At 34.2% G+C, this 17,230-nt stretch overlaps 1 protein-coding gene across 1 annotated transcript in view; it reads right to left on the bottom strand.

The window, feature by feature from the left end:
- SNTG2 (syntrophin gamma 2) overlaps window positions 1-17,230 on the bottom strand; it is a 129,016-nt gene that overhangs the window by 94,400 nt on the left and 17,386 nt on the right. The window contains exons 3-6 of the mRNA XM_051613790.1: window positions 16,494-16,550; window positions 16,345-16,402; window positions 7,375-7,418; window positions 7,216-7,257 (exon numbers count right to left, since the gene is read on the bottom strand). Coding sequence (XP_051469750.1) covers window positions 7,216-7,257; window positions 7,375-7,418; window positions 16,345-16,402; window positions 16,494-16,550 — 201 coding nt within the window. The remainder of the gene's footprint in view (window positions 1-7,215; window positions 7,258-7,374; window positions 7,419-16,344; window positions 16,403-16,493; window positions 16,551-17,230) is intronic.

Genomic DNA, 17,230 nt, shown 5'->3' with positions numbered 1-17,230 from the left:
AGAAATGCAAACATTTCTATCCCAAATGCAGATCTTTTCAAACAAACAAGCTGGAGCAGTCTAATCTTGCAGGTTCATATTCTTCAAATATATTTGAAAATCTTTCTAGATGACAGTTAAGTGGTTGTGGTTATACAAACTCCAGTTGACACAGATTGAGCTAAAAAGACTAAAAGCAGGTTTTCACAAAGCTGTAACTGTTTCAGTCTTCGTCAATGTTTGCTTGTATTCATAACATACCTGCAAAGTTCTCAGAAAAGGATTTTATCTGTCTAGCAGTGCCTCTGAGGTGAGAGCTATCAGTCAGAAAATTTCATCCACTGGCAATGGTATGGAATAATGATGAAGGCAATTTCAGTTGAATGATAGACAATATTTAATGAAGGCTGTTTTGTGCTATTGAGTGCAAAACCCAAACCAAAAGCTTTTGAAGTTATCAAGCCCAGCCAGTCATAGGCTGCAGTCTCTGATTTAGAAATCTTTGGCAATTTGGGCACTGCTTCCTTTTTTCATAATTCTTTCACAATGATTAATTTCTACTAAGTCTTCCTAGCCTAACAGACATTTCACAGACATCCAGGTTAATATAGGACTAAATGTAAGAAGCACCAAGGACTGATTTTGGTGTCTACACATTCACAGCTGAAACACAAATGGAAGTTACAGAACTATAGAACCTCAACCTCAACCCTTCACTAATCATGTATATGTTCACTATTTCAGGCTTAAAGAACTGGAGAACCTAGAAAATAAATTAAAAAATCCTCTTGTATTCTGTATGTAGAAGAACATAATAGGATAACAGGAATACCTATGGACAAAATCCAGCACTGTTTCATTTTAATAATACCCCGGTACATCAGTCTTTAATGGTTTCATTTTCACAACTCTCCAAGAATGAAAGTGCTGTTACCACCATAAACCAGCAGATTATCTGTAATATTCAGTATGCATCAGAAAGAAACTTGCGTTAGGCAAAGTCCCATATCTGAACCCCAAGCCATGATTCCTTGCAATTGTACTACTGCACAGCCCAATATTTATTCAGCATGGGTCACCATAAAGTATATTCCTTTATTCAACACATTCCCCGTACTGGAAAAAATCATTCTAAGTGATGAGGGGAACATTATGCAAATCTCATTGACATGTTATAGTCTTCTGAAGAATTAGTTTATCTTCCCTCAGAGTAGTGATTACAGATAGAGCCATATTTTTTTCATTACCGAGCTATATTTTTTGGTTAGACTGTTGTCAATACCACAGAAGACAAAAAAACCAGCAAACCCAATCCTGATTTCCTGATCCGGTTCTTTACTCGTTCTGATGCACTGTGCTTGCTTACATGCAATTTGAAATGTATGAACATACTCCTGCTTGATGAGTATTTCATCTGCTATCTACAAAAAGGAACAAGAGCAAGTGTCATTATCCAGCCTCAATTCAGTGGCTAAACAAATATGCATGAAATGTTATAGACAGTTACCTACAAGGCCTGTTCACTTGTTCAGATCACACTCCCATTAAGTTAATGACTTTTTAAAGAGATACAATACTCATGTACAGTTCAAACAGTGATCTTGAAGAAGTCTATTATTCTTCCTTATGATCAGAAAAACAAAAATCTTATTAATAAGTTAATTTTATGTGGGTGTAAGTCCTCTACAAGACTTATGCTTATGCTACAAGACTTTTATGCTTTCCTTTCAATTTCAGGAAATTTAGAAAATGCAAAATAAAATAAGTTTCACTCACATAAACAGCATTAAGTCAAAACTTTTCCAGACATATTTATTTCATTAATCTATTCAATCTTTCAAGGGTGTACATTAACACTTTAGTAACTAGCAGCCTGGTTCTCTTAATAACATTGAGCTAGATTATATAGCACTTCATAGTTCTTTAGACCCTGATGAAGTATTGAGGGTCACCCAATATAAGGTAGTGAATTAGTAAAAAGCACAAAAAATTGTTTAGCTAGGCAAAAAAAGGTGAGGGAAGGAGAAGTGAGAAAGCAAGGGTTACTGCTACAAGGGAGCTAGCTCAACCAGAGTGGAAGACCAGCAAAGTGACCAAAAAATGAAGACATACAGTAGTTAGTGGATGTAAGCATCCAAGAAAGCAAGAATGGACAGGTTTTCCTAGGAACTGCCAGGGATAAAAAGGGACAACTTTCAGGCCTGTTCCTGAATCTATCTCTGTTTCAAAACCAGGTAATTTCTTTTCCTACCATTCCTGCCAAAGACCTTCCACACTTATCTATGGATAGTTTTCACCCTTCTGTTCTTATTCTAATGCTCTCCTTTAGCTTAAAAATTTGATCTCCCTCCATGGTGCTCAGTATTTATGATTAAAGAGGCTAGCATAATTTGTTATAAATCCTTTGTAGGTCTTTCAATATTTATAAATTAAAAAAATATAAAATGAAAATGGTTAATAGAGACACACACACATATATATACATATATATATATATAATTTTTTAATTTATTTTTTTTTTTAAATATCAAGTCCTTTTACCTTTAGGAAGTATTGCTTAAAACCATAACTGTCTAGCCATACTCTCTGTGTGCGTTATCTAAGAAGTGCCACATGTAGTGTCCATAGCTTAACAAAGACTTCTGTTCTTTCTATAGCTTCTTTTGTGCCAGGTAGCTGAACTCTGCCATCAGTTTTAATTACAGTAATTCTGCTTTTGTGCTCAAAAGATTATGCACATTGTAATTGCTTATAATGCCAGAGCACCTGCTGCTTTTCTAACTCAGGGGATTAAGTGATAGTGAAATAGATGGAGGTAAAATAGTAGTATGGAAATATGAACTAAATTTTGGATGCTTTCTTAACATGTTTAGAGCTTGAAAGAAAGTTGATTTCCAAAAGCACATTACAGAAATTCTCTAATATTTAAGTATACATTTAACACAGGTACCATAATGTGTTTGTTTTTAAAAACCTTTATTTTAAATGTTATCCTTTACAAAAGCACAGTAAAGGTGCAAAAGGGTGCAAATGTAAATTACAAAAATGTGTTTTAAAGCATGTGAGTTTTGTAATTTTGTGCATAAGACACTGGAGACCAAACATATATCATAACTTGCTTCTTAATGAGGGATACTGTCAGATGCATTCAGTGATTAAATAATCACATTTCCTAGAGCTTCTGGAAGCAGTGAGATTGAAGTGTATATCCCCCAAAATTTTAAAGTTATATTATAATTTGATGATTTTATGTAGTTTTATTTTTATGCAGTGCTGGGATGCAGAATACTTACGGCAAATTAGCACCTGAGAGAAGTGAAATTGAACTCAGATCTTTTTCATCTATGCAAGGTGAAAAACACATTTTAATTATTTGGCTCACTGACATAATAACAGGGCTGCTGTTCTACTATGAACAAATCTCCAAGCCACTTTAATTCTAGGTGAGTCAACTGCACATCGTAAGTTTTTATATTTTTCTAACATTTTTTTTATTTAATAGTTACTTCAGTGTGAGTAGGCAAGACACCAGGAAAAGGTCTCTCAAAAAGTCAATGGAATGGATTTTCCAAGCTTTCCTGCTGCTCTTCCTTTTCTGTCCCCTCTGACACATCCCTAAGATTTGTCATCTCTCTGGAAGCACAAGGACTGCTTTGTTTGATCATCTTATTTTGTATTTCTTTAGGTTTCCCATGACAAAACATACTCCCCCAGAAAAATGCACACACAATTCTCTACATGTACAATACAATTTTTACAGAGATTGATTTCTTATTTCCACATTACTGCATCTACATTACTTGAACACATGGCAATTCCAGGAAAACAGAGTGTGGTGTTGAGGTGATTTAAGAAACAGAATCACAGAATCTTAGGGGTTGGAAGTGACCCCAAAAGACCACCTAGTCCAACCCTCATGCCAGAGCAGGATCAGCTAGAGCACATCACACAGGAACATGTCCAGGTGGGTTTTGAATGTCTCCAGTGAAGGAGACTCCACAACCTCTCTGGGCAGCCTGTCCCAGTGCTCTGTCACTCTCACAGTAAAGAAGCTTTTTCTGATGTTTACGTGGAACCTCCTATGTTCCAGTTTGCACCCATTGCCCCTTGTCCTATCACTGGACATCACTGGCTGAGGTTGTGGGTTGTGCATTTGTCTCTTTTTTTCCTTTTTTTAGGTTTTTGGGTGTTGTTGTTGTTGTTGTTGTTTTTAATGGTTGGATTCAGTGATCCCAGAGGTCCTTTCCAACCATGACTGTTCTGTGATTCTGTGAAAATCTCTTTTGGCAGTTCAGGTCAGCTGTCCTGGCTTTATCTCCTTCCAACTTCTTGCCCACTCCTAGCCTACTCATCGAGAGGAGAAAGAGCAAGAAAACAGAATCATAGAATCATTTAGGTTGGAAAAGACCTTTAAGATCATCGGCTCCAACCTGTTCACCAACTCCTGCCATGTTCACCCCTAAAAACCACATTCTCAAGCACCACATCTATACGACTGGCACACAGGCTTCCATTGGTTAAATAGTTTGTATGATGTTAAAAATGTTAAGTGTAAAATGCAACTCTGTGAATTCAGACTATCCAAACTAAATGGAACTTAAAGACTGTATTTTGTATTTTACATGCCTTCAAAAGCTTACAAATGCAAGAAGCACTTTCTCAAGCAAACATCCCTGCAGTTATGGATCTGTGCCATATCAGAAGCTGCAATACATCCCCTTTCATCAGACAACAAGACATGGGACCCATGGATGTGCAAGAATGTAAGCTGAAGAGCTGAAGGCTTCCTTTTGTTTTCTTTCTTCTTTTTTTTTTTTTTTTTTTCTCTTAATAAGTAGATAGTTCAGACTTACTCCTAAATTCAATATAAATTTTACTTTAGATGTTTATGTGTCATCTTTGTGTGGAATTGTACACACTCTGGGCCTCTGTAATCCAACAAAAATGGGATGAGAAATATTAACCTCCTGACAGGTAGCAGGTAAGCACATCATCATGGGTACGGTCCATCCAGAAATAGCAACTATTAACAAAAAATTGATTCATACAAGCTGAAATGGTAGGAACATTAAATGAACCCTTCTTTTTGCAGTATTTCTTTTCAACTGCAAAACTTCCACATTTGAAATGTGGAGATTTTTATTTTGGATGAGAAATCTCAACCATTATTTCATAAAAATGTAATGATATAATTTTGATTAAAATAGGAAACAAAATACTGTCCATTCTCTCAGGAACTTTGGCACTAGTCTACTTCCTCTCTAATCTCACAGCTTCAGCCCCTTTCTCTACCACCTGACCCATTTATGTAACCCCACTCTGATTATATATAATGGCAGGTTGTGCACTGCAGCATCACTGCAGCAGAGGCAGTAGGCTGTCAAGGCTATATGGCACAGAATTTTATAGGAGAAGGATGGGGCTGAGGTATCAGTGATTCCAGACAGAATATAGAATAGGAAGAACAGGGAACAGATGCTATGAAACCATGTTTTTGCTAGGAGCCATTTGGATACACCTTCCCAAGAGCTAATGATTCAGCTTGGTGGCTTCCAAAATGAACAGGTCCTCAGCCATCTCCCATCCTCTAAGCTTTTCACTGCATTAGTCTGAGAGTTGCTGCGGAAATGGTTCTTCAGCTGAGGTAGGATATGAAGTGGAGAAGTGCAAGAAATGCTGCCTGAACATTGGTCGAATATATTCATTCTAGGCCCACTGAAGAACATGAAATAGTAAAAATGTCCAGAAAATTTAGCTAGCAACTTCTAGCTTACCTGTTGTCTAAACTCTAACAGGTAATATAGAGTAACTATTGATAAGTTCTTTTTAATTTGAGGATCAGCTGCAAGTGTATGAGCACTGAAAATGCTACAGAAGCAGCATTGTTTAGAAGAAGAAAGTAGTTCCCTATTTTTTTAATATTATTATTTTTTTTCCCAATGAAAGTCCTTGCCAACATCTAAGCATATTTATTGCTTCCTAGTAAAGAAATTTCCACAAAATCTGATAATTAAAATGCCCAGAGAATTAGATGAAATTTAAAATCTTGTAACACCGTTTTCTTGATTCCTCCCATTCTTGTCTCAGCACTTAGAAACATTTTTAGAAACAGTTCCTTTATACATTTTCCATCAGGATTGCCCATGTTCTCATAGAAGTGCATATTTAGAGATAGGTAGCAAAACATTAATTAGAATTTCTATTTTTCAGCGCATGCAGGAGTAAAACCTACAAGTTGAGTCCCTTTCAATTGCACTGAAGAAAATGAGCATCAAAGTTATTAGATACCTGAGCAGGATCATGACACTCCCCTCGCTTACTCTAATTTTTAAGTGCCATTTTTACAGTAGGTCAAATCAGATTTCTTACTAAGTTAATTCAATCTCTGTTCCTGCAATGTTAAGAAGGTGAGAATTTTATTACCATTTAAATATAGTACCACGACAGGTGAACTTTTCAGGAGCATCTGCAATTCCAGTTCCAGGCACTATACTAAATGCACAATACAGAAAGACTCTGTGTGCACATACCCACATATGTTATATATATACATTTTATATATACATATGTTATATATACATATACGTTGATATATAAAAGACTATTCAATTTATTTGCAACCCCTGAAATAATTGTGATCACCTAAAGAACACTCTGATATCTACAGTAGCATTATAAAAAGGCAATGTACATTTTTCATATTTTCACCATTCATTCTTAAATAATAAAGACCTTTTAATTTTTTCTTTGCATTCTATTAAATTTGTATGGCAAACAGCCCAGTGTACAGTTTACAGGGGAAAAAAAATCATGCATTCATTGATTAAACTGATACAGACCCTATCCTAGGAAGAGCAGTTGCACTCTGATGAACAGAACAGAGGTAAGCTCCCAGGAGTCTGCATTTTTGCCTTATTTTGTGCTTTAAAATACTATTTTTATCTAAGGGATGCAAAACTTATATTAAAAAATGACAGATTCAACTTCAGAATAGCACATTTCTGCCACAAGTGCATATATCTTCCTATGAAGAAGAGTCACAGTAAGACTACAGAAACTATAAAAAATGCTAACAGGCAACATTAAGTTTTTATAATCACATATATGAACAACTTGACCATAGCAGTGTCTTTATAGTAGAAAAGAGTAAACTCATCCGAAGCAAGGCTAGAAACAGAATAATACGCACACAGCGTATTCTGTACACTATTAAAAAATCAAAATGGAACAACTTACCACTTCTTCATGGGTAGCATTTTCTACATTTATACCATTAACCTAAAAACAGATACAATAGGGAGAAAATGATTTGTAAGATGTAAGTTTCTTAATGAAATAAACATAACAGCAAGGATGAATCAAATATCTGTGGAAAAAAAAATAATGTTTACTGACCTGTATTATTGCATCTCCTATAAATAACATTCCTGTTTGGTCAGCTGTGGGATTATAGAAGAAGTGCATTTTAATTTAAAGTCGTACTGAAAAATAATGCTATATTGCCTTTCAGCAACTGGTTTAGCATGCTGTTTGTAACCTTCATTTGAAACTGATTTGGTTCTGAAAATACCAATGGCATAGCAATCAGTATTCATCCTGTAAAGGTAACAGAGTTCCAGCTATTTTAAACAAATTAACTGAGTTACTTCCCATGCACAAAGAACTTATTTAATATGCAATACAAATGTCATTGATTACTAATGAAGGACTTCATTAAATTATGTGGAAAGTGTGACTCACACTTCTCATCAGTCTTCCACAAAAGGGAAACAGGAATTTCTGAAACTACTTAGCAATTCCTTTCCCCCGAACAGATTTACAGGGACTGCTATAATTAAAGACGCTGTGCCTAGAATTTAATACAATTCCTTCACATGAAGTTAGAGTTAGCTTTGTTCCTGAGAGTAATAAAATACATTATTCCAGCCTGTAATTTGCATGTTGACTGCCTTACAGTGTTAATGGGAATAATGCAATGAAACTGCAAAGAATTCTGAAGATGTAAACAATGGCATTTTTTAGGTGTATTATTTAATTTTATTTTAAAATTATTTTTAGTGGAATTTGAAGATGTTTATCTCTTGGAATTTACTACTTAATTCAAAGTAATGCTCTGATCCTGCAAAGATTGATATTACTAAATAAGGCATATTAGTCATATATGATCTTACAGGGTCACAACTGAGGTTTTGAAGAATGCAATATGTTAACAAAGATAGCACTTTGAGAGATGGAAACAGAGGTAAAAAAAGAAAGAAAAAACTGCTTGGAGTATTCTCGCTATTTCTGCTTTTGCCACTACAAATATACCTTTGGCACAAAATAGCTTTTTTAATAGTAAATTTATCTTTCTCACAGATGTTCACCAATCTTTCAGCAGATTAAAGACATCAGCTCATTAGTCATACTTCTATGAGTACTTGGGAAAGATTTCACTATTTACTTTGAATACCCTGCTATAGGTTGTTTTGAAGGTCTTAACCCCACTTCTTATGGAGGCTGAACTTTTCCCCCTGACTGTTGTCTGCCAGGCCAGCAAAGACTCATCAATCATCCCACAGGCATGATGAGCACTGCGATATCCCCAGCTACTGACCGTATGTGTCAGGCAATACATTTTGTAGCTTAACAGCACAAAGCCATTATTACATCCTGCTTGCAGAGTCTCTACACATAATCAAAGCTGTCCTGGTAAGTAAATGAGAGAAGGAACACTACATGGTTGATACCAAATACTCTGCAAATTGAAACAAAACACAGAAAACGGGGACAATCAGGGGGTTTACTCAAAAAGTGCACAGTACTGCAAACTAACCCAATACTGTAGAAGTCTCCATGGCTGCTGCCATCTCTGGCAAACTATGCTTGCAAGTCTGTGATGGAACACTTCTGTTTTAGCCAATTGCTATATATTAAAAAAAATTATGAGTTATAATAAAAATATTTTCCACAAAAAGGGAGTTTGTTTCTATAAGGCACATTTTAAACTCGAAGATAAGACATCTACCAGCGTTTTCATTAAGTTATTTGATAACTACACAACAAAATTATTAATTTTAAGTAAAATGTTCCCAGCTATGGAGGACTTTTTCTCCCACTGCCTCAGGTACAAAAGTGTCTATGAAAGGATGAGCTGGAATTTTCAGTTACTTTGAGTAAAAGGAATCAGTACTACAACCAAAATACTTAAGAGCTTTGGGATACCAAGAAGCATATAAACTTATTCAGAGAAACAGTAAATACAGTATTTTATAATCCAGTATGCCTCTTGAAGTTTTATTTGAAATAGCATTTTAGTAGCAGTGAATTGAACATGGCAAAGGGAAGACTTAGAAAAGAAAAAAAGCATGAAGTAGTGATAAGTAGAAATGTACCAGGCTGTAAAAGAAAACCAAGTGTGTTACAACCATTAGTGTTACTTCGCCTTTACTCTACATGTTAATTATCTTTAAAAAGATTTAATATTGATTAAATGCTGTAGCCTGATTAAATTCACAAGTGATGCTGAAATACAAGGAAAGCATTAGGGAAATCCAAAGGGGCTTATGTTGAAGAAATGATAGAAAAATAAATGTAAAAAAAAAATCTTATTTTGACATTATTAGACTTGAAAAAATTTTCCAAAAGCAAATGACCCATCATTCTGGTCATTGAGAAACAATTCCATCAGACCCATGAACTATGAAAATTATTTTGTACTCAGTGAGAAAGGAAAAGAGCAAATAATTCTTTATACCTTTGCCTTGTTTCCTTTTCCTATCCATTAGGGTTGAAGAAGGGCTGTATTAAATTTTCCAAAATTTGCTAGACTGCAAAATGGTAAATTTACTGAACAGACTCTTTGTGAAGTGATGTCTAAATTTTTCAAGATTGATTGCAAGATGTATTTTCACTCAATGCTTATTGAATTCCTGAACCATACAAGAAACCTACCAGGTACTATGTTCTCTGACATGAATAGTGATGCACAAAAACAAGCTGCTTAAAGCACACAAGTTGCATTGACCTCACGTATTTGTCAGTTCATAAGCTTAACTTTTAAGATATGCATAAGTATTTCACTGCATAAATAAAATAGATCATTTCATGTTCCAAAAAAGTAATGTATCAACCAGTCAAGAAGTCACTTCTAGTTCTAAGTATACACAAGACTGGGGCACTGAAGCTCAACACATTGTAAGAATCAATCCTCTGCCAGATCAACTGATAATGTGATTCTTGTAGGTGTTTCCAAACAAGTAATGTTACAGTATGAACTCAGTGGAGAAAACTTAAGACACAACAGGTTAGTTCTTTAATTAAAGAAAGAGGCCTAATATAGCTCATATTAGCTTGTATGTGTTGCAGCAGAGAGAGCCCACAGGAATGGTTATCATGGTAAATTCTTACTAGAGAAAAATAGTTCCAGTTTTACATACATCCAGCAAATCAGTTCTTCATAATTTTATCTTGCCTTTATAGAAAAACATCAATTCTCAAAGTAGGGGTGGGGAAAGGAGCATTCATAGTGTAAGAACTTAAGAATTTTGCCTTTGTAAAAAAAGTCGTGACAACTAAGATGTAGCTATAAGAAAAGCGACTGAGATATGTTTTGATTAAAATGTGTATTCAGAAACTTTGAAAATGCTACATTCCTACTGTCATTTATTACTTGGGATACTTGCCTAAGCACAGATACTAAGTCCCTTGGGTTTAAAAACTTAAGTAAAAATACTCATGCATCTTACATGGATAGAATTCAGAAATAAATAGTAAGAATTAAGAAGCAAAAGCAATAGCTATAAGCATGAATGAGCTGTATTTTGTTTTTTAAAAAAAGGGTTCTACTAGCCAAGCATAAATAACACTCCATTAAGAGTTAGTGAAAAGCTTTTTAAAACAGTGGTATTTCTAGGAATATTGTTAGTAGTGTTAGAAGATCTAGGTACACTATGCATATAATCAATCTAAACCTGATAATATTTCAATATTTTTTTTTTCCAGGTAAAAATAGTTGTGTGTATTTTAAAACTAATTTATCACTTGGTGAATAAGTTGACAAAGGAATGTAGAACAATGTAAAGGAAGAATAATCTGCTTACACAATTGCAATATTCTAAGGCATAAAGCTAGCTCTAACAGACATATGACCCTAATATCACAAGTAAAAGGCTTTCTGAGCTAAATAACATAATATAAAGGTAGAGAAGTTACGAATAGGCAAATAAATTACAATTCTTCAATCTTTTATTCCAAAATATTTAAGTAAGTTTGCATTAAATTCTATTACAGTATGACAAAAAGTTTAAAATGCTGTAAAGGCGATAACTGGAAAACAAAGTTGGAGACTATGGGGAGATGCCAAAGAAGAGAAGTAGTTCTTACATTACTTAACAAGTCTTTAGTTCAGAAACTAGTAAGGGAAATATAAGAACAGTGAAAAGACCAAAGGGAAAACATTTCAGAAGTTGTCAAAGGATGTTATTAAATTTCTTATATTATTCCATGTAACATTATCACCAAGCAGAAGGGTCATTGCATTAGCTCATTCCATCAAACTTTCTATATAATTCTTGACTGCTCAGCCCCAAATTAACCTGAATGAGTTTTACTCTGATTTAATTAGTATCTTTCAATGCAATGGGAATCTTTGTTACCATTAAATGTCTTCTGTCTAGCTACTTGCTTCTCCAATTTCTCTACCAAAGTATTGTGGTAAAAACAAGCTCCAAATACAATGTGCAAAACATCCCTCCTCAGAGGGACTTCAGAAAGTTCTCCCCTGAAAAAATTATTTAATGTAAACATACTATATTGTTCTCTAATAATGGTTGGGGTTTTTTTTTCAGATTTTATATGTACCTTTTTGTTTCATAAACTACAAAATGCACCATCCAAAGGTAATATTAATCATAAAACCCTATATAATTTTCATACAATTTCCAGAAACATTTTCTATTTTAACATAGCTATTAAGCAAAACTAATTATCTTTTATTGAAAGTTGATCTTCTTTGCATGGATTAAGAATTTGATCATTAATACACCCTCTGAATACAATTTCTTTACACACTGAACAGAAAAGCATTATTCAGTATCAGGAATCTAATGCACATGTTTAGAAACACACACACATGTATATGTGTGTATATACACAAAGATTCAATTTGGTAGAGTATGTAAGCAACCGCCTAAACCTAGAGCTGGACATCTAATTCACTGTTCCTGTTCTTTAGCCAAACCAAAAGAATGAAAACAAATTAAAAATGCCTTGATTTTTAATGTAAAATTCAGTTTGGGATTGATGAAGCTCTTAAATCCTAAAAAAAAATCAACAAACAAAACTACAAATTCTACAACAAAATAAAATTTCTAAGTGAAACTTAAAAATATTTAATCCCATTTTTTTCTTCTGTCCAGGAATTATTTATTAATAATTTTAATGCATAAAAATACATATTTCATTGTAACAAAGAAAACTTTATTATCTTAACATTTACTAGATCTGATTTTAAATATATGCCTGTTCAGCTAAATGAACACTTAAAAATCAACTCTTTCCATCCTTTTATGCAGAGAATTCTTTAGATTTACATCAATCATTTAAGTTCCTTGCTTCAGCATTTAACCCTCAAAAAACCCTTCAGCAGTATAACTTGTTCTAGAACATCAACTCAAGAATGAATGTACCAATACACTTCTCACTAAATACATGACTGCGATTTGTATCATTGGACCTTAAGTATGTTCTTAATTATTGTGTTGAATAAGAATACTTTCCTGATTCAGGGATTTACTTGTTGACTGATCTGTGACAGTCCCTTAAGCTATCCCTTCTATTACAAGGTACTGCCTTTTGCAGCCTGCCTATCTCAAGGAGGCAATAATAAAAAAAAGAAATAAAAAATGCTAAGAATGTTCTTCCATGCTTTCTGAAAATAAATTTAGAGCTGGACGAATGGGTCCAAGATAGACAACAGTGAGCAAATACTATCTTCAGATACCATTATCTCTCCAGTAACAAAGAAAAGTAACAGTGGCAATTATAATTAAGAATTAATGATAGAAAATAATTCTAAGAAAATTGAATACATTTGTAAGTGATATTAGGAAACTGTGCACAAATAATAAAAAACATCTAGCTTCAAACATCTTATGTTCAAATGAGTCCTTCTTATGTTCAAAGATGGCCTTATGTTCAGTGTTAACCTTCATTAACATAAGGCATAACACAAGTTTTCAATCCATTCTGACTGCCTCATAAATGCAAACACCTTTATTTGGGCTTAAGTCAGCCTTAATCTTGACCTTGCTGGCTCAGTGGAATGAATCTCCAGGGTTGATGAAGCCAAGCTGAATACAGCTGTAAGGATGAAGAGCATCAGCTACAAATATAACGCGGTTGTGCAGCTTGACCAAAATCTCATATCATGCCCACTGACTTGTTCAGACTAGGTTTGGTTACCCTACTTGTACCACCCATGTGAATAACTAGAGTCAACAAACAAAAAAATTATCTACTAGGGAAGTACCACATATGCTTCCATACTAAACCATCTTTGCTTGGCATACAAGTTTAAGTGAAACTGTTAAAAGCCCTCATCAAACTGACACCATGTCCTCCAAACAGATGGCCCTGAATGCAGGCAGCCAGGATGGGATATTTGGACACAGTCTGTGTTTGCAGAGTGCACAGTTGGAAGCCAAGAATGTTTCAGTGGCTGAATGTCCTGAGTTATTTCCAATCCTGCCAGGGTATGCAGCATCCCTAGTTGGAAATGGACTAAACACATACAATAGAAGATACTTCAATCCAGCAGAATGTGAGTTCTAAGTCACGTTTCATCACAGAAGGTGGGAAAACGCTTTCAAATTAAGGTTTTAACCAATTTTGCCTATGAAGAGAGGATATTTTTTGAAACTGGCAAAACGCAAGCTATCCCTATTCCACCAGGTTTTATTTAATTTTCTTTAACTATTTTTATCACACCTCAGTGAGTTGAACCCACTGTTGTGTTTCCTCACTGCTACTTGTCTGACTCAACATGTTATTTGACATATGAGTAGAGCTCAAGCAGTTGCCAGATTATTAGACACATTCTCATGAAAACTGAAAGTTGCATCAAGGTAACAAAATGTGATTGCTAACTTGGTAATTTTGCAACACAACACAGAAATTTGATTGCTCGATGTTTATGACAATTATGATTTCCAATACTGTATGTAGAAAGTAATTTGTATGTATGATGACATTAGATTTCTAAGTTCATTTGTTTTTATAATTTCTACTCTTTAGTTTCCATAAGTTCATAAAGACTCTTTAGTAATTAAAAATGTGAATAACATAACAGAAAGAAAGATGCAAACACATGATAGCATTTATATCACATCTCTCTGATCTTGAGCATTTGCAGTGCTAAAGGAATCACAGAATCACTCAGGCTGGAATGAACCTCAGAAATTCACCTGACCCAACCCCAACACACACTGAAAGCAGGGCTGAGATTCTCTTCTTTATGCCAGTGGCACAACTAATACTATATAGACCACTTTTTTCATACCTTGTCTGGTGTGTCCAGTGTCTTCATGCCATTCCCTGATTCAGCCAGGAACTCTGCATATGGGCTTACTGCAATACAGCAGTGCCTCTGGTTATAACCTCTACTCACTTTGGAGTTTTCTTGGACAAAATGTTACAAGATCTTACAAAAAATATCTTTTGAGGAGAGATTTCAAATTTTAGGTAAATGGCTGACCCCATAAATTTGTTGGTGTGTTTGTCACTCTACAAATAAATCGAGTTAATTAAAAACTACCTACAATGTACAAAACTCTGTATATGTGTTTTATATACAAACTCACTATTAACCTTGGTTAAAAGCACTACCTCATAAGTGAGCAAGAGATAGCTTTCCTTGTTGGTAATTAATTTCCTGAATTATTTTCCTTAGACCTGAATGCTCATATCCTTATTATTGTTATTGTTGCTGCTATTGTTATTGTTATTATATTATTGTCATTATTATAATCATTATTATGTATTTATTTTCTTGGTATGATTTATCATGCTCTGAGCCTATTATTGTTCCACATACAATAACAAAATTGACATAAAAACACCTTCTCTTCCTCAATGCAGAAACAGTATTATAAAAAGAATTATTATACTGAAATACATGTAAGTATGTGTGATGCTATCAAAATAATGCTGTAAATAATGCTTTAAGGAAACTTGAAGCAGTCTTTATGGCAAGATACTGGCATTAGTCAATCTGCTCAATATTCATTAGTAATCAGCTGGTAATGGGTTACCAAGTTTGGTGGTTATATTTCAAACAAAATAAGGACCCACTGAAGAAAATGCAGAGGAGGAAAAAAAGCACAGTCTTTGATCTAGTAAAACACAAGGATGAACATGGTGCCAAGCTTCATCTCCAAAAGCTCAAAAGATCACATCAACGACTGAGTCCTTGAAGGAGCAGGACACACACTGAGGGTCCCAGTGCGGTGCTCTGTCTTTTCTTGCAGGAAAGGTCACATTAAATGGGTATGTTTATAGAGAAGACAGGAAACATATAGAAGTTTAACACAGAAACATATTAAATCTTCAAATACGTAAAAGAATGCCTCATCAAAGAAAAGAACAAACAAGTTCCCATGTCGATGTCCCCCAGAGAAGAGAATATGACTGTTTCTGATCAGCTAAGATCCTTAGATCACTTGCATGTTACTGCTCAACCATGTGCAATAGTTCTACTTTTCCTTATTTAAGGGTCCCTTTGTTTTCCAGAGCACTTCAACAACTTGCCAAGATCAGTCCACAGTCTACCGTGGTCCACCAAAGTTCCTTTTGCTAAATAAATGTCATAGTAATACTTCAGGGTTTAGACGACATTGACTTAGATCTTCTGTTATCACCATAATAAACATTACAAATCATTCTCTGCTTGCAACTAGGCACAGTCAATTATAGTGCATAGCAATTAATTACTATGTGGGGAAAAAAAAGAATTGTTTGTATTTTTTTATTATCTGGGCCATTAAATTACATCAGTAGAATTCCTATGTCATAGTTTTGTTTTCAGATGTAACTTTAAGTATTTGGTTTCTAACACAACTATTTTACTGCAGTAAAAAAAATGTTTTCTGAAATTATTACAAAGTAAAATTTCAAGTACATGCCCCAAACACTTGAAAAGATTATTGATTTTAAATTGAACAGAAAGGCATATGGAGCATTTGGACATTTATAGAAAAGCTTAAAAATAGTGTGAGGATGAGAGAATGAGCCATATATATGTTTTAATTCTCAGTTTCAAGAGCATTTGATATTTAAAAAATACTCATCTATACTACAGTACTGTATAAGTAAATAACATTATGTTACCTGCTTGGTCCTTAAATATTTTTGATACGACGACAGGCACTTTGTGCTCAGCACCACCCTGTAAAAGATGTGTATTAACCATGAGATCTCAATTATGAATGAAGTGAACTAGTCATACTGAAAATTAAAATTAAATCAGTTCTCCGTACCTTTATGCTTAAGCCCAAGCCACCAACTGGTTGTCTACGAAGTGTAACAGTTCTGTGCTTTAAAAAATTGCAGAAAAAATAAATTTAGGTGAAAACACAATTCTGAATAAGCAGATAATATGTTTCTAAACTGTTTTTACTTTAAAAAAAAATTATGTTCAAAGGTGCCCTGGAATCTGATCAAATTCAGTTCTGAACTACCATTCAACACTGATTTATAGGCACTTAGTTAATTCCTTACAACAGAAAGCAGAGCTTGTGTGTGAGTTGTGCATGCAGGCTTCTGGTATGTATTTCTATCAATGATGTAATATTCTTATACAGACATTTTTATGTAATTTTGCTTTGCTTTGATAAATATTTTAATGAGAAAACTATATTAAGAGCTTTGACGTGCATTTTCATAGCTGATGTATCTTCTTTAAGTGCTACCATGTATGCACAATATTTATTCTCATTTTTAATCACAAATACCAATGTTTTCTAATCCATGTCTTCAGACCTATACCAATTCTTTGCAGCATATGCCAAAAGAATTCTAGTGATACTCTGCTTCAAATGCTTACATTCTTGCATTTCAGGTTTAAATGCATAAAGAAGATAAACATTTATCAATATTTTTCTACATCAACCTAGCACATATTTAGCAGTGTGCTGAGTTCAACATTTCATTAATGTGTAAGTCTTGGTGTCTGACAACATAATAATAGCACTTAATTTTTTGACAATAATTATAG

Source organism: Apus apus, chromosome 3, assembly GCF_020740795.1.
Source record: "Apus apus isolate bApuApu2 chromosome 3, bApuApu2.pri.cur, whole genome shotgun sequence".
In the NCBI taxonomy this organism is placed as follows: domain Eukaryota; kingdom Metazoa; phylum Chordata; class Aves; order Apodiformes; family Apodidae; genus Apus; species Apus apus.
This window is presented reverse-complemented; position numbering and strand designations above follow the sequence as displayed.